The sequence below is a fragment of the Prionailurus viverrinus genome, chromosome D2 (assembly GCF_022837055.1).
Source record: "Prionailurus viverrinus isolate Anna chromosome D2, UM_Priviv_1.0, whole genome shotgun sequence".
Lineage (NCBI taxonomy): Eukaryota > Metazoa > Chordata > Mammalia > Carnivora > Felidae > Prionailurus > Prionailurus viverrinus.
Window position 1 is genome coordinate 22,344,120 of NC_062571.1, and position 19,855 is coordinate 22,363,974.

At 36.3% G+C, this 19,855-nt stretch overlaps 1 protein-coding gene across 6 annotated transcripts in view; it reads right to left on the reverse strand.

Annotated features, from left to right (window-relative positions):
* Window positions 1-19,855, reverse strand: part of ANK3 (ankyrin 3) — a 332,342-nt gene that overhangs the window by 17,516 nt on the left and 294,971 nt on the right. For 2 of the 6 annotated variants that reach the window (XM_047825332.1, XM_047825331.1), the window contains 7 exons: window positions 18,610-18,684; window positions 15,160-15,291; window positions 14,093-14,236; window positions 10,903-11,214; window positions 10,533-10,623; window positions 8,120-8,498; window positions 6,365-6,415 (listed from right to left, as the gene is read on the reverse strand). In XM_047825332.1, coding sequence (XP_047681288.1) covers window positions 6,365-6,415; window positions 8,120-8,498; window positions 10,533-10,623; window positions 10,903-11,214; window positions 14,093-14,236; window positions 15,160-15,291; window positions 18,610-18,684 — 1,184 coding nt within the window. Of the gene's footprint in view, window positions 1-4,207; window positions 4,295-6,364; window positions 6,416-8,119; window positions 8,499-10,532; window positions 11,215-14,092; window positions 14,237-15,159; window positions 15,292-18,609; window positions 18,685-19,855 lie in introns of all 6 variants that reach the window. The other 4 variants (XM_047825329.1, XM_047825328.1, XM_047825334.1 and 1 more) reach the window with 3 other exon arrangements.

Consider the following 19,855-nt stretch of genomic DNA (forward strand, 5'->3'; position numbering starts at 1 on the left):
TTAATAGCCTTAGAAAAAATTAAAGTCCTACTTCTAAATAACAAGCCATAGAAGTTGTTTAGATCTAGTCTGGCATGTAGGCATTTTCATTGTTTCCTACTGAAAACCCATACTGTTTATGTATAGCTAAAGATAAAGATACCTCTCTTAACCATAATTGGCCATTAAATACAGTCAATTAGTGCTTTAATAAGGCCAAAGTAAGTTGTGTTATGATGTAGAAACTCACTAAATTGGGGGAGAATAGTTAGGAATCCATTAGATAAAGAGGGAAGACAGGAGTCAGGAAACATGTTCTTAAAAAAAAAAATCATCCATCTTTAATGACAGAAAATAACCTCTAATTAGTTCCTAAAGTTCTAGACAACAGTTTGTACCTTTAAGTAGGCAAAATTTCCCCCCTGGTCTTGTTGATGGCATTATTTTTGGCAACACCCCCCCCCCCCCAACTTTTTCCTTTCCTACTTCAGAGGAAAATCACAGCACATATGGTGTCACAGTATCATCCCCAGTGGCCACCTTAATGTAGACTAGCTGTACTTCCCTTTGGACCTCTGCTAGAGGCACTGCCTTTTATAGCTTTTATTCCTCTGTCCTTGAATAAAAGGAAAGAAAACCAGTACGAAATGTACCAATTTGTCTGATGTATAGAACATTAAAACTTTAGCTTTCTCCCCCAAGTGGAAAGGATACCATGTATGTGACATATATAACTTTGCAAGTTATTAAGCAGTAAGTGATAGTATAACCCATTTTTATATTCTGAGAAACTCAATTCGGGGAATGTGTGTTTACATGTATATAAAGTGCATGTACATTTTATATACATATTAATATATGTACATCAAAATAACCTGAAGCTCGTGAAAAGTGGTTACCTCTGGGAAATGGAAAGAGTAGATCAAACTTTATATACTTTTGAGTTGCTTGATTTGGGGAAAACATATATGTAAACTTAATTCAGAAGTTAGCAAAAAGTTCAAAAGCAGAAATAAAAATACAGTTGAACTATGTAATAAAAATTCAGTTATTTGAAGCCTACCAAACTTCACAATAGTTTGGCTGCGAATTAAAGTTTTTACTTTTGTAATCACTGTCTTTGCTAAGCGAATAAAATAAACAAGCTCATAGGACTGAGTAATTTACTGAAACTGCTTCGAAGCATTTGAAACAACTGTGATATTATCAAATTATATAGAAATAAATTAATATGCTTATAAAATCTAAAAGTCCCCACACAATTGGAAGAGTTTGTTGGACTTATTCCTTAGAGACTTGAATACAGTACATGTAAAAAAAAAATTAAAAAAAAAAGAACTTCATAAAAAATGGATGAACCTGCATATGACATTACAGAGACAAATCATAAAATTATACTTTCACCCCATCAGTTGTACAAATTTTATGGCTAGGAAGACAGATTCACCCACACTTGTAATGGAATCCTGAGCACACCTACTGCTTATGTGGACACTGCATAGCCACAGCTAGTCCTGGGAGAGATGGAACAACCCCACAATAGTTTTCAACTCCGAGATCCTAAATGTTAGAGGGATCACTATGGCAAACAGCATAAATATGCTGGTTCAGCCCAAGGCTGGACAACCTCCATGAAGCAGGCCAAATTCTCAGCATTCCAATCCCGTCAGATAATTTCCAGGAGAGACAGCCCACGGCTGCCCTCTTCCAGGCCGCTGGAAAGGTTTAAGTGGCTAAGTGTCTAATTTGGTCTATAAGAAGCTATTCCTTTTTTATTTATTCTGGAGAACACAGTGTTGTGGAAAAAGCAGGTAGAAGGTGCTGCACTGGAGGGCTCGAGATTAGTTTGGGGTTGGGGCCTTCCAGAAGTGCTACTCTACTGGAGTGTGATTTGGGCTAAACCAACCACTCTCCAGTCCCTTGGTTTTGTCACCTTGGAAAAGAAGTGATTTTAGTATCAATGATTCCTTTCCATCCTAACATTCTCCTTTCATGTTTTTGGCAGAGGCAGTTCCCACATCCCAGTTACCGTATATGACGGCAGTTTCCAGCTTTTATCTCAGAAAGATACCAACACATGAAGAGAAAAGCAACAGAAATGTGATCCTTTCTAACTGCCCTGAAACTCTGAACAGAAAAAGAGTAACCAGAAAGATTCTTATACATGTAATTTATAAAGATTTTTATTATATCTATAGTTTTCAATTATAATTATAGCTATTTTTTTTAGGTTTTGGTTTCTCCAAATTTGTTGAGTGACTCTATTGTGTACACAATGCACTCCCCAGTTATAAAACCTATGCTCTGATCATTCCAACTCAACCTCCCTAAAATTAAACTTCAAGAAGTGGGGATTTGAAGAGAACACAGACTCCTGTTTTATGAAGCCATCATAGCATAATTTCGTCTTTTAAACTTAAGCCCTTAATAAAAATGTTTATATATCACACACGCTTAATTTTATATTAAGCTCAAATATATAAATAACACACTCCAACAAAATTACTTAAAAGCTAGCTTGCTAATGCATATCTAGAATTCTAGACCAAGTGAAATAACCCTCATTGATTTGATGGGTTTTGTGTTTTTATTATTTTGTTTTTGTATTCTTTAGAGTAAAACTTCTTTATCCTCTCTCTCTCTCACTTTTTTTGCAGGATTATGTTTATTTTCTTCTGTCCTATATACAGGAGAGTCAACTCATATAATGAGCAGCTTTTAGAAGGAGTGAGGTGGATTTGGAGGTGACACCAGTATGTCATATATTAGCATAAAAAGCAAGTTACAAGACAATATGTTTGGTGTGCTTTTTCAGGAAATTTCACTTTAAAATACCATTTCTTGAAGACACTGATTCTGGGAAGAACAAAGCCTGACTGAGCAAAGAGTATGGCTTTAACTCCTTCAGAAAACCTGTATTATTTCTTTCGTCCTAATCCCAGGGAATGTGTGGGAGGTGAATACTTGCAAATATGCTGGATATGCTGGACACCCATAAGTAATTTGGCTTGCCTATATGGAATTTCAAAGTGATTCGTGCTTTTTTTTTTTTTTTGATAGCTATCTATTGAGCTCATGATTGATTTGCGCATAGTTTAAGATTCAGACAAGGACCTATTTTCTTCTCTAATGCTTCCAGAGTCTTAGAAAAACTATACTAGAGCAGATTTGGCAGATTTTGTCCTCTTCTTTCATCTGATCTACATGAAAAATACAAGCAGCAGGATTAAAAAGTTTTAGATACCTAAGCCAACTTCTCTGCTCTCTGCTGGGCCTCCTGACACTTTGGAAAGGGAGGATAAATTTGATAAATGGTTTTCAATACATATTTCCCTTCCTTTCTTTCTCTCCAGAGCTGTCAACCAAGGAGCCTCAAGTTATTTGGACCACCTTCAAAGGCCTGTGTGTTGAAAATGGCTTCCTAGTTTCTGTAGTCAATTATTCTAACATCAAGAAATCTCTCTCTAAAGAGAGTAATGAAGACAAGCACAGGCTGTGAAAAGTGTTCTGCTGGACCTTACCATGCATACAGTCAGTGCTTCAAAAGGCCTTTGTGGGGGGAAATGAAGGTTTATTCATAGTGTTCAACTGTGTTGTAGCAGGGGGAGAATGATATTTTTCACTTCCAGTAAAAACTGCTTCGTATATATAAAAATACAGACTGATTTTCTGTATGTTAGTCAAGTCAAAAGCCTTTTTTCAGAAGGTTTTGCCCAATTTTGTTTGTCACATACATCCATGACAGGCTATTACTCCAAATTCTCAGCCATTGTTTGGTATTAAAGAACTAGTTTTTACTTAAGATCTATCTGTTCAGGCAGTAGGAATTTGAGGCTGAGGAGGGGAGCCTTTTAATTATTTCATTCTCCTTCTTGACCTGACCTCATACCTCACTGTGGCCTCGGAGGTTTCAATTGAACGTTTCATTTGATATAAACCAAGATAAAATCTTTGTTCACATATAACACTTTGAGGGAAAGCAGGATACAAATACCAAGAATTCCCAGACAAAATTACAGCTGTCACATGTCAAACACAGGCCTAGACAGAACACTCACTACCATGCAACACAACCTTTTCCTTGTTGCTGGTTGTTCTTACAAGCTTTCAAATATGCAAAGAAACATACAGAGCCACTTAGTTATCAAGCATGCTAAATTTTCAAGGCCACAAGGAAGGACTTTCTAATCACATAGGGATGCCCCATCACCATCCGGCTACAGGATACCTTTATAATCAAACGCCGGCGAATAACTCGGGTAGTGACTCTCCGTTCTTCCTCTGAGCTCGAATCACTCTCACTGTCTTTCAAGTCCTGATAAATGCATTTTTTAGTATAATAATTTTACCATCACATTTAAAATAAAAGACATTCTGAGAAGGGAAATCAAAAAAGAATTACTTTCACTTGCTGGTTTTCCCTGCTAAGGAAAATCATGATATGTATTTGTGAGAATCTTTAAAAAAGTTTAGATGGAAGAAAATTTTGAGCAGGATTCTAACTGAAATTCCTCTGTATATGTGTGTATATATGTGTGTGCATATAGTAATGGATATATTTAATTACACTGATCTGTATGTGCATATATATGGTAAAGATCAGTGTAATTAAATAATAAAAATAATAATAAGAGATATTTTGGCATCAGAAACTATATGCTACCAATTATTAGTTTGAAGAAAAATTAATATTCATTTAAAACTAGTTTGAAATCTATATTCACTTGACCTTTCATTAAAGAGGTATAGTATGTCTAGTTTCAATGAAATTTTGGTCAGATTTGACAACTTTATCAAAAGCTATTTGAAATTTATAAAAAAGTAAAGAATTTACATCAGTATAATTTGCTACATACATTTATAACAGGAATTTTTAGCAGTATAATTGGCACCTAACATGCAACTCGTACTCAGTAAGGGTTTATGCAAATGAATGAAAGAATAATATAAAACATGTGAAAGCTTGGAGTCTTATTTTAAAGAACTGATGTGAAAAAAAAGGAAAAAAGGGGCACCTGGGTGACTCAGTCAGTTAATAAGTGTACGACTTCAGCTCAGATCATGATCTCATGGTCTGTGAGTTTGAGCCCCACGTCAGGCTCTGTGTTGGCCAGTTCAGAGCCTGGAGCCTGCTTCAGATTGTGTGTCTTCCTCTCTCTCTGCCCCTCCCCTGCTCTGTCTCTCTCTCTCTCTCTCAAAAATAAAGATTAAAAAATAATTTAAAGAATTGATATGAAATTAGGACAGAAAAAACACCTGACAGACAAGAATATGGCATAGACAAGAATACAGTAATTGCACAAATATTAATTTTTAGGCAATGAGAATGAAAAGGAATTACCACATAGTTCATAACTCAAAGGAAAAATATCTTCAGTTTCTACTGCAATGTCATGGTGAACACTATTTACTGAATGATTTTATTTCAAAATTTAATGGTGGAATTCTGATAATAATTCTGGTATTTTGTTTTCTAAGTTTGCTAGTTACCCTATATCTGATAGTCTCAGAGATAGAAACTATAGTTAATATCCATTGGAAAAATCAATGGCAGTGTTGGTATCAATAGGGGGGAAAAAGTAAAATTGTTACAGGAGGTATCAGTGTTAGCTAATGTGATTTATGGAATGTTTCTCAAATAGATAATAAAGTAGGCCATTTTCCACCAAAGGTATAGTTAACAAATATTTTGAAATATTATAGTAATATCAATCTTGACTTTGTAAGAAGTTTCATTTGAACAAAATACCCTACTAAATAACATGGTGTCAAAAGGAGAGAGTTTTCAAGTTCCTTATTCCCTGCAAAGATCTACTGGCTGCTAAGTTCCTTATGAAATTTGAAGTTTTTTTGAAAAGACTGTAAATTCAGAAAACTTAGAAGGATCCAAGTATTGTGAAAGAAGGCCCTGAAATGGCTCAAAGAAGCAGAAAAAGGGAAGGAGTTCCTATTGTGGGAAAAAAAAAAGAATTTCTAATTTGCATTCAGAGATCAGTAGATTAGATGAAGAAAAGAGAAAAATTCAATCAGAATTATTCATAAATAATTACGGATCGTAAACTGGGGAAGATTTTCACTTGGGTAAATTAAAAAGCAGAACATACATTAATGCAAACACTACCAAGCCTAGATGTCAAGTATGTTATAATTGACATAATTATAAAAATAGAAAGGGGCCATTCGGCCTGTGTTTTGTTTCCACATTCTCCCTGCTAATCTGAAGGTGGAGGGTAGAGAGAAGATTGTAGTAGAATCTCGATCAGGATTCCCTTTAAAGAATTCTCTAGAATTGGCAAAGAGGGTAACTAGGAGACCAAACAATTTTCTTAGTACTTCTTGCCATGGGTCACTGCTTTGAAAGAGTTGGAAAGTAGCAGAAGTTTACCTTGTAACAGCAGGCAGTCATCCGTGTAAGAACCGCACCCGGACTTTTGACCTGATTTTTTAGGGGACAAAAAGGGGGCTGTTTTCTGAGATCATACATCAGATGACTTAGTTGGTTGCTAATGCACTATGGTCTAGCCACAAAGGGCACATCCTGAACATTTTTGGATTTCTTGTAAGGTTGGGTTCTTAGGGAATCTACTTAGACCAATCCCAAAAGCACAATCTCATTTATAAGAAACCTTGAAAACATTTTCTAATAGCAATTATGTTCCAGTACTGATGAACTCAACTGAGTTTCCATTCAGGGTTAAGGCTTTCATTTTCAAACCCTCTTTTTCCCTCTCCCTGGTTCCCCAATGGCCAATGTGTTTGCATGTGTACATATAAGAAGTGTTTATTTACGGGTATATGATCATTTGATTTCAGACCTTTTCTATGGATTTTAATAGGCTTTATAGAATAAACTTTCATAGTTAAGACATCACTATGTTATCACTTCTTTCTCTATTTTGTGGACTCATTTTAAAAGGGAACATCCAAGGTCGCACTGCGTAAATATACTAGAATGAACTGAAAGAAATCAATATTCAAAACCCATTTGTCGGGAAGTGAAAGGAAGGCCTTAGCATTTTACTTCCCCTCACTTTCCCTCCTACCATGCAGGAAAATGGTCAAAAGATAGCCTGCAGAAGGGAAAAGGAAAGGATATGATTAGTTGATAAGCTGATAATTAGCTCCTGAGTGACTGGGAGTTTGCTATTAAAGTTTTTCTAAAGCAGGAGTTAATCATGGACTCAATATTTTACAAAAGACTTTTTTTTGTCCTACCTAAAACACTGCGGTAGATCTTAAGCCAACCTGATGTTTTAGGGAAAACTGTAGGTGCTACTGTTCCAAAGATGCCCATGTCTCAGTCTACGCCCACTGCGCAGTTCAGGAAAAGACACAATAATGGAGAGAGCAAAAAGCAGTAAAAAAAAAAAAAAGAATGTAGTAAATAGAGCTAATTTTTATTTTCTTATATCCATCTATAATTTCAGTTCTAAAGTTTTTAAGTTTTTAATATCTAAAAATGATAAACCTCAAAGAACGAATAAAAATCTATTAGATGGTACAAGAACACAGAGCACAAAGTGCAAATAATTCTGACAGTAAGGTTTTCAAATTTTTAAAAATGAATATTAAGATAATCATCAACTTAGATATAAAAATTATTAAAATGAGACCTCTAACTTCCAATTTCTAAATGCTGTCAACCCACCATGGTATATACCCACCTCATTTTAGGCTTGGGCACTGTGTTTCTCCAATTTTTAAAACAAAACACACTTTTATAGGGTAGAGCTCTTAGATGAGTCACATGCTATAAACTCTTTAAATTATGCAGAACCACCAGAAAAGGTCTGAATAATTATCCCCCTTCCATAAGAAAGAACACTGGGTTGGGAGTTAGGAAACCTAAATACCAGACCAAATTAACACTGGACCTTAAGCATAACATCTCTGTAGTTCTCCTTCCTCCTGAAAAATAGCTGAATTGATGCTGCTTGCTTTTTCCTTCTCAGTGAATGAAGGTGTAATCCAATAGCATATGTTCCACCTAGCACTTTGTTCACCCCCTCCATTAGTATTACATTTACAACTGGGTCATCATAAAGAACCTTGGGCTCAATGTTACAAGACTAATCAAGCAAAGTGAAGCATCAGGACTTTTGGTTTAAATGACAGTGTACCGGATAACTAGATGGCATACCTTTTGCTCAGACCCACTGGACCCTTCTTCTTCGTGCAAGTTAAGCCTTGGCTTGCCATCTGCAGGGGAAGTCCTACTCATCTTTTTCATACTGACAGGCACACAGGGTTTAGGCTCTTCTATTACAAACTTGCTGGTTTCTTCTAGAGCTTTCTGATAGGCGGCTAGTGATGATGCTGGTTCCTCAACACGACCAGATCCATGGATTTTTGGTTTCAGAGTTTCCTTAGCGCTCTGTTTCCCTATATCATTTTGGGATTCTGGAAAGTAAGATTTTGTCTTTGCTTCTGGGGTGACTTCTGCATGGCTCCCATTTGCTTCAAATTTTCCAGGTTCTCCTTTGAGATATGAGGTAATGGAATCTCGACACTGATCAGGGCTGCAAAAGAGAAGATGTGGAAATTTACAATGCCAATACATGGCTGAAAGTGGGCTTCAGAAGCTCTAAAGTTTTCACTACCATATTGTAAACTACTCTTGAAGGCATAAAATAGAAAGACATGAAAAATATGGTCACTGGATTTCAAACTGTGAGGGTCTATCATGGGTTTGGGTTTTGGGGTGATGAGATGCTACACAGGGCCCCAGCTCTGCCCCGCCCAACCTGCCTAGCTATGCTGTCCTTGTTTTTGTTTTATTTTGTTTAATTGCACTGCGATAGCTACTTGGATTTGAGATCTCAGGAAGTCACCCTGGGAGGTTCATGGGCATACCTGGAGTTCCAGAACTGCCAATCTAAGGAGGAGGAGATCTCCAAAGGCTTTAATATTGCCAGTGAAAAAACTGCTGGCAGAGAACAAAATGCATTCCTTGAGAGCCCTGACATCCTCAAGAACCCCATGTTCCAGTCTCTGGTTTTCCAATTGTGGGTCTTGCCAGCGTGCCTTTGCAAACCACGATAGCCTTGCTTGGGTCTCATCTTTCTTGGCTCCTGACCTGTGCTGACCCCCACTGGTGAGCAGGGTGTTGTTGCTTACCTGTTGCTTCTAGGTCCTGTGAGGACTATTTTCCTTTTAACGAACTATTACAAATCTTTCTCTTCCAACACTTTCTTTTAAAGTGACTTCTAATTTTTACTGGTATCAGTATGGGTTTTATTTTCTAGCTTGTGCATTGTTTTTAGGGTCTTTGCTTATTATCTACAGAATTTGGAAGGCACTGATTAGCGCAATGCAATGTTCTTTATGATTGTATATGTCTGTGAGTACGTGTGAATTCTTATAAATCAAATTGTGATTATATAAAAAAAAACACCTATCCATAGCACACCCTATTCCATATGTATAAGTACAAACAGTCCCAGCACACTGCAAAGATGCTGTAACGTAACTGTATCTATTTCCTGTTATGTAACTATAAATTAATGTGACTATATTAGAACACAGACATCAAAACTAGTACTATTTGTTGTCTTTGGTAGGGTGAGCACAGAACTCTTTGGTCTTATTCTTCAAAAAGAACTCTGTAAACTCCTTTTTTGCAAAATGTTACAAGCTCCCTCTTTGGGAATTTTCATTGAGCAAGAAGCTTTACCAGTCATATGAAAATATTAAACATGGTTATGAAATAAATTTAAATTGGATGCAAAAACACCTGAGGTTATCACTAGTTGCCACTGAGGTAAGTTATATTTTAGCCTGATGTCTGCATAAATAAAAACAATGCCATCTATTACTGACAGACTATTTGTAGCAGCCATTTGGTAGCCATTCTATAGGCTTCCTTCTTCAATCTGTAAACCTGTGTGAGGAAAGTAGTAGTATTCTTATTTTTAAAGTCAGTTAAAGTGACGTTCTTACAGCTTAGAAATTCATCCAGAGTCACAAAATGCAAACCTAATGCCAGTGGGATTTGAACCAATGTCTGAAGGACACTAGACTCTTACCTTTCTAGAGGAAGTCCAGTATCAAAAAGAACCAGATTCATGATTAGGGAATTATTTTGGTTGTAATCAAATTTCTATCATGGCAATATTATTTGGAGTGAAGAATTACATATGACTTTTAAAGTCTGAAGTCAGGAAATCATAGAAAGGTTTGTATTTCTAAAAGACGTGGAGTTTTATTTACCCCATTATTTTGAAAGCATATTAATTACTAGCTTTGTGAAAAAAATCAGACAAGTCACAAACTAGAAAAGAGTAGTCTTCTAAAGTAAACACAGACATCTTTGGCATGCATGTAAAACTTTTTACATTTTGCTTCAGGCTATCAGTAGTTTTAAGAATTAAATTGAGTTTCGTGTGAGTTTCCCTCTCCAGATTAGCAGAATGAACCAACCTTTAAAGCAGGTATTATCCCCAAACTGGAATGGTAATTTAGAAAAAGAGTAAGTGCTAAAAAGTAGGTTTTAAAACAAACTATTAACATGTAATCTGTATTTCGCTTTCCTTTTTTCTGAAATGGAGCCATACCTGTCATCCAGTCTTTCTAGTAACCCACCGGTTAGTCTTCGAGCTTGAGCAGGGGACTCTAGGTTTCCACCTGATGTCTCGTTCTGCCAACCTGCAATTGAAGACATTTCCAGTTCTGCTTGCTGAACACGTTTAAGAATAGCCTGTACTTTTTCTTCTGTCATCTCCTCAGACTCTACGCCTTCTTCAAGTTGAATGTCCTCAAATAGAGATTTGAGTTTTTCTTCCATCATCTCCTCATCAGGACCAGATTTTCCTTTCTCTTGCTGCTCAGAGCTTACTCTTACTTTACTAGTTTGTTTCAGTGGCTCTGCTGGTTTAACATCTTTTGGGACCCCAGCCATACTTCCGAGGTATTGAGGATACTCACTCAGACATACATTCTCCAACTGGCTCTCATCTACATCCACTGTGCCAGGCATTTCTGTTAAAGGCATTGAGTCTTCGAGTTTGCTGTCTTCTAAGGAAGTGTCTTCTGCAGTTACGACTGGAGGTCCTCCATCTGCTGAATGCTCTATGTTCCCCTGGGAAGGCACTAGCCCATCACTCAGTCTACTGGGGGTTCTAAGGGGAGACTCTATGCTAGAGATATCACTAAAATAATCATCTTGCTGGAAAGGGGTGGGTGGTGTGTAGTGCAACCCTGTGGGAGTTTCCAGTTCCACTTGAAGGGAAGGATAACCTATGGAAGACAGTACATTTGGACTGACTGGAATGAATTAGAGTACATCAAACAAAACACATGGAATGAATTAAATTATATCAGGTATGAAAATGTATGATGAGTTACAGAACAATGTTCATAAATTTATTGGTTTAGTTCAACTAAATGTAACACAATGAAATAAAAGACTAGTGCAAACTATAATAAAACAGAACACTAATTAATTAAGATATAAATGGTTTCTATCAACTTTGATAATTTTAATACAGTAACTTAAATATACAGACTAATTCAATCTAATAAAAAGTTAGCTGTCGTTATATAAAATACATTTATTCCACGGTCAAATTTATTAGCTTTCTACTTTCAGCATGCAAAATCCATATGGTGGTGGACTGCATACAGCAAACCACAATTGTTATAATTAATTACTTATAACTCATTTGAAGAGCTTTACATAGGAGCAATGCTACCCGACTCTCATTCTTTTTCTTTTTTTTCACATGAAATTTACAGCGAAGAAAAATAAATTTAATCTTTGGAAAGAGATTATTATTAGACTTTAGAGCAATAGCACTGGGGGAAAAAAAAGTCTAAAAAGATGTTAGGAAAAGGATTTGAGAAGCAGATAAAGTAGAAAAGACTCCAAGGAAAGCTTTCAGGTGTCATAATGTGACAGAGATGAAAGACTTGTGGTGCACATGGAGGTCTTAGTGACTTTGGTGATGCGGACCACTCAGAATCACAACTCAAAGAGAAAAAAGAAATGATACACGACAGAGACAGGAAGAAAGCCATTTGCAAAGAGCTCTCTTAATATTCACAACAACACTGAAACACCAGCCTGCTCAGTGGGGAGGTAGGGAGCAGTTCCCTTGTTTTAACCTTCGCTGTGTGGACAAAGGGGACATTTTTCTCCTTCAGCAGAGAAAGAAGTGAACAATGGTCTGGTCATGGTGAGGAAAGGAGGCTTCATAAAAGTTCCACCAAGAGGAGAGACAGGAAAAAAAAGGCAACCAAGCACACTTTCTGAATTAATGGTCTACAAAACTAAAGCCTAATTTTCCCATCAGTCCACAACAAATATCAACTTAGCTTTTGTGGTAAATTCAAATTACTGTAGGTAAGTATAGTCACCTATAAACCAGAATCTTATTGAAAAGTTGGCTGACATTAACTGAGGTTCATAATCTGCACAAGTGAAATTTACTTCATATACACATTCCTAAATTTTCCTACGAATTTTTAAAATAAGAAATATAAAATATTAAGATGTAGCCACAAAAAGCCCTTGGGAATTTATTTCATTCTATTCTGATTTTAAAATGTTACAAATAAATAAAGCTTTCAATTCTATTGACTACTTCCATTATTTTCTGGTTATCCTGCTTGTTCTTTTTTTTCTTTTTTTTCTTTTTTTTGCTTATTAGTTCTCTTAATTTCTTTTCCCAAAAAATAATATTAAAAGATTCCATAAACTGTAACTTGGCAATAATTCAGAATTTGATATAATGGTCTATCTTTAGTGCAAAGAGATTGGTTACCATTATATGGTCTCACATATAAGACAAGGCCTTGAAGAGAGCTTTTTTCCAAGGTTCTATGGTATGTATGTATGTATGTATTTAAGTAGGCTTCACAGCCAGCATGGAAACCAAGGAGGGGCTCACATTCACAACCCTGAGTTCAAGAGCTGAGCTGAGATCAAGAGTTGGATGCTTAACCAACTGTGCCACCCAGGTGTCCTGCCCCAATTGATGGTATTTATAAGCTTATAAAGAAACCACTTTAGAGACTATTGCCCATCATGTTTATGTTATATGGATAATAAGATATGCTTTAAATTTTCTGTTAGCTTTAACGTTAGTAAACAGAAACTTTTTAAGAATTTGCCATCTTTGCCACATAACATACATAGAACTAGAAGTTACTGATTCTTGTTAGTCTAACTTTGCCAGTTTAAAAACGGGGAAAAATGCCATAATTTTCAAAACTTGGGATAGAAGAGTATCCCTAGCTCTTCTTCCTTCCTCCACACCATCATCATTTTTTACTCAAAATTCATTATCAGAATATGTTTCCATTTGTAAAGGAAGACAAACACCTTGAAAAACATAGTAAGGTATTTGTTATCCTTTACTTAATACCTTGATTAAAAAAGCCCCAATTTACATAGGAAATTGAAGGAAAAATGATAATATTATTATATAAATTAATTTAATGTAAAAAATGAATTATGTTGCTAGTGAACATTGAATTAGAAATGTGCTCATTGAATTAGAAATGACACCGACTTTTATATATCAGGCACGGTTTTTCCAAACAATAAATGGAAGCATATGAAGTTAAAATAATGCTAAATAAGTAAAACATGTTTTTGAGAGATGCATTAGGCTTTTTCAGTAAGCGCTTAAATACTTGGTCCCCAAACAAGATTTCACCATTTTATTTAACAATTTGTGTACTCTATGCTTAAACTTGACCCAGTACCTTGGTTATTTGGTAAAAATAACTCACAATTTGGTCTTACCAATATACTAATAAAAGAGTTCACTAGTTTTTTAGGTAAATATGAAAATGACAACCACAATGCATTCTCTAGATATGAAATTTTCTTCCACTTGGTCATGTAAAAAATTTTCAAATACCAACTATTGAATATCCAACAGTTAACTTATGCTTTTATATCTCATTATGTGTATTTTATGTAACAGACATTTATCAAGTTTGTTCTATCAGAGTGTTTATTTCCAGACTCTGGCAGAGAAGATGCTGTGAAAATGAGAAATGAAGTCAAGCAAATCACAATTTAGTTGGTTTCAAGTGGCTGCCTTGTCCTCCACACTTTCAAAGTTTATCAAATGATTAAATAAATATGAACGCTAAATTCAATTACCATCAACAGGGTCATGGAAAACATTGTTCTCATCTGCAAAACTCCTGGTGCCTGAAATATTTCCATAATCAAATATCGGTCCTTCTAGCAGAGTCACTATATCTATTCGATTAATTTTTGTCAAGACCGAAGTTAAGGCATCAGCTGAAAAAGGAGAAAAGAGGGTTGAAAACCCGATTAAGTGATTTTCTTCCAGTCACCACAATATCCACACAAAGGCACGGCTTTCTTGACTCTCCTAGAGTTTATTCAGCTCCTCCTGACTGAGCTCTGCCATGTCACCATCCAGAGGGCTCAGAAAGCCCACCATTACAGGGAAGTCATGTTAGGGTCTCAAGAATCACTTTTGAGAAGCTGTGTGTGATGACAGCAACATTCATTCCACTGTAAGATGCCGAGCAGATGGGCCTCAAAATAGCTAAACTCCATTTAGTTACAAGGAGATCTAATAAAATTTTAAACATGTTCCTCTCCTTTCAGCCTGCCAAGATAGATCACCCTCATATTTGACATTGACCATCTTAACGGCTTACTGAGGTCAGGCTGACCCTGGCAAACCCACAATAACTTACTTCCCATTGTTGTGGGTTGGCACTGGCCACAGGACAGCACCACCCCTCCCACCACCCCAGCAAAACTAAACAAAGTTAAACCTAAAAATATTAGAGACTTCTCTGCCAGCACATATGAAGATGAATAAAATGATTTCATCCTATACCTTCTTCCTTCCTCTCCCTGTGCATCTGTCCCCAGCCACAGCAGTAGCCTCAGAGTGCTTCTGACTACTACCCCACAATTTAACAGCTACAATTGTATTTTCATTTTTGATGGTCACAGAGAGAACTAAAGACAAAATGCAAAAAAAAAAAATTTTTTTTTTCTACTATTTGCTTTCTTAAAAAGATTCCCAAAGATAGATGTTTGGAATATCAGTGTTAAAATTAAACAAGTGTAACTTTAATGACTTGCTATTACTTTATGATTACTCTGGTTTCTTAACAGTAGGCTTATCTAAAACATTGGATATATGCAGTTGTGAAAGTTAAAGTAATATAATTTCAGCATACTTGTAGCATTTTTTCCGTCTCTGGTAACCCATTTTTTTAATAACATGAAGCTTTGAGAAATTAAAGAATTTGGATTTTCCACACGTATTTGATTGATTTCATCCACTGAAAAATTCAGTTCCCTTGCCAGTTCTGTAGAAAAGAAAAAGAGTTACTAAGATTTCACATTCTACTTTTATCACATATGTTTCATAAAAGTAATGCTCAACTGCGACACAAAAAAAGAAAGGAATTTTATAGTAAAACCCAGTCTAGCCTTGAGCATTAATCTTTATATGCTTCATTTTACAGGAAGCTGTGATCACACACAGGCTGTGACTTAACTCTCTGGAGATAATTACTTAGTTACAATTAGATTCCCTCTTGAGAGATTATTTTACAAAGAATTCTTGATCTGTACAAAAAGGATGCTGCTGGATTCTTTTAAGTCATCCAAATTATTCTTCACAATTTGTGGAAACCTCACCTAATATGGGTAGGGATACACAACTCATAAATATGGCAAAGGGTGTGCTGGTAGCATGACTTTAGGAATTCCACTTGGGAGGTTAAATGATGACTCCAGACCAGATCGTTGTCTATGTTACGGTGTCACTTGTATAACAAATACAAGGGAAATAGCTTTGTGTCCATCTCAATGTCTATACCCATACGCTCAACCTCATTAATCAGAGTGTCTTTGGGAAGACACGTGTGAGCATTAGTAGCTGTCTTGACAGAGGGAAACTAGGAGCCAAAGATGAGAAGGAGCCTTACTTTTCATTATATATTTTTTGTACAGTTAAAAGAATTTCTCAGGTATGTATTATATTAAGTGATTATAGAAATAAATGGGAAACAATTCTTCCCATGGAAAGGGAATTTCTCAAGATTCTACCCTGGTTAAATATTTCTAGCATTTGGCAAAATGCAGTTCAGAGGCTCAAAAAGGTCCAGATTCTTTGGTCAAGTGATTTCACTTCTGGAACTCTATCATGACTATACATTGAGTTGGACACAATGATTTATACACATGAATGTTCATCTCAGGCTTGTACCATTAGAAAACTGAAAACAATCCAAGTGTTGAACAAAAGAAGAGTTAATTAAGTGAATGCAGTGGTTTGCGAACTGTTTTGATCATGGCCTACAGTTAGAAATACATTGTATATCATGATGTTTATATAAATGAAACCAGATCTTTAAGGAGCAAAACTTAGCCTTAATACACATAATATACAGACATATCCCCCCCATTCTATCCTATTAAAAGCAAAACCAAAGGATGTATTGATTTCATGACTCTCTAGTACACTGTGACCCAAAGTCAGAAAAACACCATTATTAAGTATGTATATTGGATCTTATTTATCCATTAAAATCAAGACCATAGAATATGTAATTTTGTAGAAACTAGGTAACCACAAATAAAAGAGCAAAAAGTTACATTGTGTATATAACATTTTAAAGGCTTTTAGACAAAAATCAAAGTACATTGAGATGTTAACAGTGGTTCTGAAGGACAGAATTAAATTTTGCTCTTCTACATGATAATTTTTCTAATAATCTTCATTGAGCATAGGTAATTCAAATTTACAAAAGTTAAATTTAAGTTTTAAGTTCTTTCAAGTCCTTTGTGCTTTAAGAAACAATACTCCTACTGTCCAACAAACCCTTATGATCCAACTGTATCCTTTGTCTAGTGACCCAGCAAAGAGCAAAGACACACTGCCACTAAGAATTTTACGTTATGGCTTTACAGCACATCTTCTCCTGAAATGTACCCTGATATACTAAGGACTGGATTTGTCTAAGGCAAATAATGAATAGTTATGGGCATATAATACTGCACAATCAACATTTGCTCCAGTATATTCTTAGATTACAATGTCCGATGTTAAAATATAATTATTAATTTTATGTTAGCAAATATTTATACATAACAAATTGCTATTAACTCTCAACAAGCTTCCAAGGATTATGCAGACCACCTGTCTTTTCAGAGTACTACTAGGCTCCTCGTTGTTAGCAGTGGGCCTGAGAGCAGGGGCTGGGTGGAAGGAGACAGGAAGGTTATTAAGTTGGGGGTGAGGGCAGAACTTAGGACATTTAAAGGAAGAAGATGTAGCTGACCTTGTTTGCCATTATCTGGTTTCATATTCTCCATTTTAATAGCATATAGATAATTGTTTCCCTGAGTATAGAATATCGCTGAGGGTATACATGATGACTTAGATGTGACAATGGTTAACATTTCTATTTTAAGCTATTATATTTTGTTGCTGTTGTTGCGTGTTAAACAAAATACGCTCAACCTTAAAAACTTAAAATTTTTCTGACTCATGTGAGGAGGATTTTGGGGGCCCAGTTAACATCAAAACTACAGAGCAGAATCGTTCAGTCAACACAGAATTTTATCTTCATCTTTAATGAAGTGAAATCAAACTAAATATTCATTTTCTTTTTTTTTAATTTTTTTAACGTTTTATTTATTTTTGAGACAGAGAGAGACAGAGCATGAACGGGGAAGGGGCAGAGAGAGAAGGAGACACAGAATCGGAAGCAGGCTCCATCAGCTCCATCTGAGCCATCAGCCCAGAGCCCGACGCGGGGCTCGAACTCACGGACCGCGAGATCGTGACCTGAGCTGAAGTCGGACGCTTAACCGACTGAGCCACCCAGGCGCCCCAAATATTCGATTTCTACACACTGATCATAAACAGTTTCATTCACTTTACTGAACTCAACTATTTTTGTAGTTTGAATAGATTTATACATGTGTATCATGCTTTAAGAAATTATAATTCAAATTTTAAGCTTCCTGTCATTCTCTTGTTTTCTTCTTTATGTAGTTATTGAAAATGATCCTTGTTGTCTTTTAGCAAAGTGATACAAGATTTCCTTTGAAATAAATCTTTGGGCATAAAAGTGAGTCCACTTAAAAGGAAAAAAATATCAGGTAAATGTACATACAGATAACATGTGTAGGTCATAAAAAGTGTGAAGATGACCTCATGAATGATTAAAATTTGTGAAACCAGGGCATGGATTAATTGAACTGTTGCTTAAGAGAGCTGCCCTGAGGGCATAAACCATGTTTAAAATTTTGGATGATTTAAAAATCATAGGGCTTAATTGTGTTTTTCTTTATACCAGAAAAAAAAATTACCACTAGGTAAAATGTTATCTAATATTACCAGAAATGGCAGTGTGAAGAAAGTGCCTACATTTAAGGTAAAGTGAGATTTAAATTTCTATTCTTGAGTGTATGGGCTTCAAAAAAGCTTTGAAAAACACGGTATATAAGGTATTATCGGTAATCATCTCTGGGTTGATAGAATTACAGATGATAAAAATGTTTGCTGGTTTTTTTTCCTTGTTGCTTGTTTCTGTTTTACATAATGAACCCCTTGTGAAAGACAAAGAAATTAAGAAACTGTATTTGTCTCACTCAGTAGTGTATACACTTACCTGTCCAACTAAGTCCCAGGTGGTCGGCTACTATTGCCATCCTGATATCTGTCCGTTCACATGGACTCTGTGGACCTACGATTTACAATTTCTTAATTAAAATAATCATCAAGAAAGACACGATACTGGAAAATGTTTTTTAGCAGTACTCAGATTTTACAGAGAGACTAATGCTAACACTGTACACTTACATGTGTCCTAGTCACCTACATGAACACTTCTCTTTTCACATGGCTCACTTGATTGTCACCTGCACCGGCCAGATGTGAGACTACATGGATGCTCAATGTGATGGAATCGAACATGCTGACGAGCTAGCTACTGGACAGCGGTTACAGAATCATTGTGTCGGTGAAAACACCATGATGGGATCTCAACATCTCTGCTTTTACTTTGACAGAATCATTATTAGTACATTAAAGAAAAAAAAAAGTTGCTCATCTTGAATGACACCAATGTCTTCAGCATGCTTCCCTAGCTGTCTACAGTGTCGTTTGGTTAAAAGGGAGGAAGAAGAGTGTATAGACAGCACACACAGATGACAGTGACAGAATGAGAAACTACGGTTAAGTCACTTCACAGGCAATCACGACAGTTCATGCACTAGGGTCTACGAGTCGGAAAGTGTTTACAAACTACGCTCGCTCTCCGGGATGTGAGCAAAGAGTGCTCGAGAGACCTGACTGCCTCCGTTCTCACCAGTCCTTCTACTGCTCCTTTTCCCACTGCCGGCCTTTTCACTCTTTGATTTTAAAGGTGCTGCCTCTGTTTTCTTATCTCTAGCAGACTTCGTGGTAACTGAAGGCTGGCCACCCCGGGAAGTCTCGGACAACGACGTGTTTCTTGAGGTACTGTCTTCCTCATCGGACAACTCGGACTGCATCTTTTTGTCTTCTTCAGAGAGGCGGTCCACAAGCTTTAAGGTCTCACCACTAATTCCCTTAAAATATTCAATGGAATGTTTACATACTTCCTTAAGCTGACTCTTCCTAACTTTTACTATGGTGGTGGTGGTGGTGGTGGTGGTGGTGGTGGTAGTGGTGACACAGGTGGATCTTACCTTTACTGGCAACTTGGATGGAAGCTGTTTGGCCTTGCCTTTCTCTGGCTGCCCTTGCTTTTGTGTGGCACATGCTTTCCTAACTACATTATCTCTGTGTGTGTCTTTTACTGGAATTCTGGACTTTACATCTACACATGAAGAAGAAATAAGGGTTTTGGTTTTCTCAGATTGACTGACCTGCTT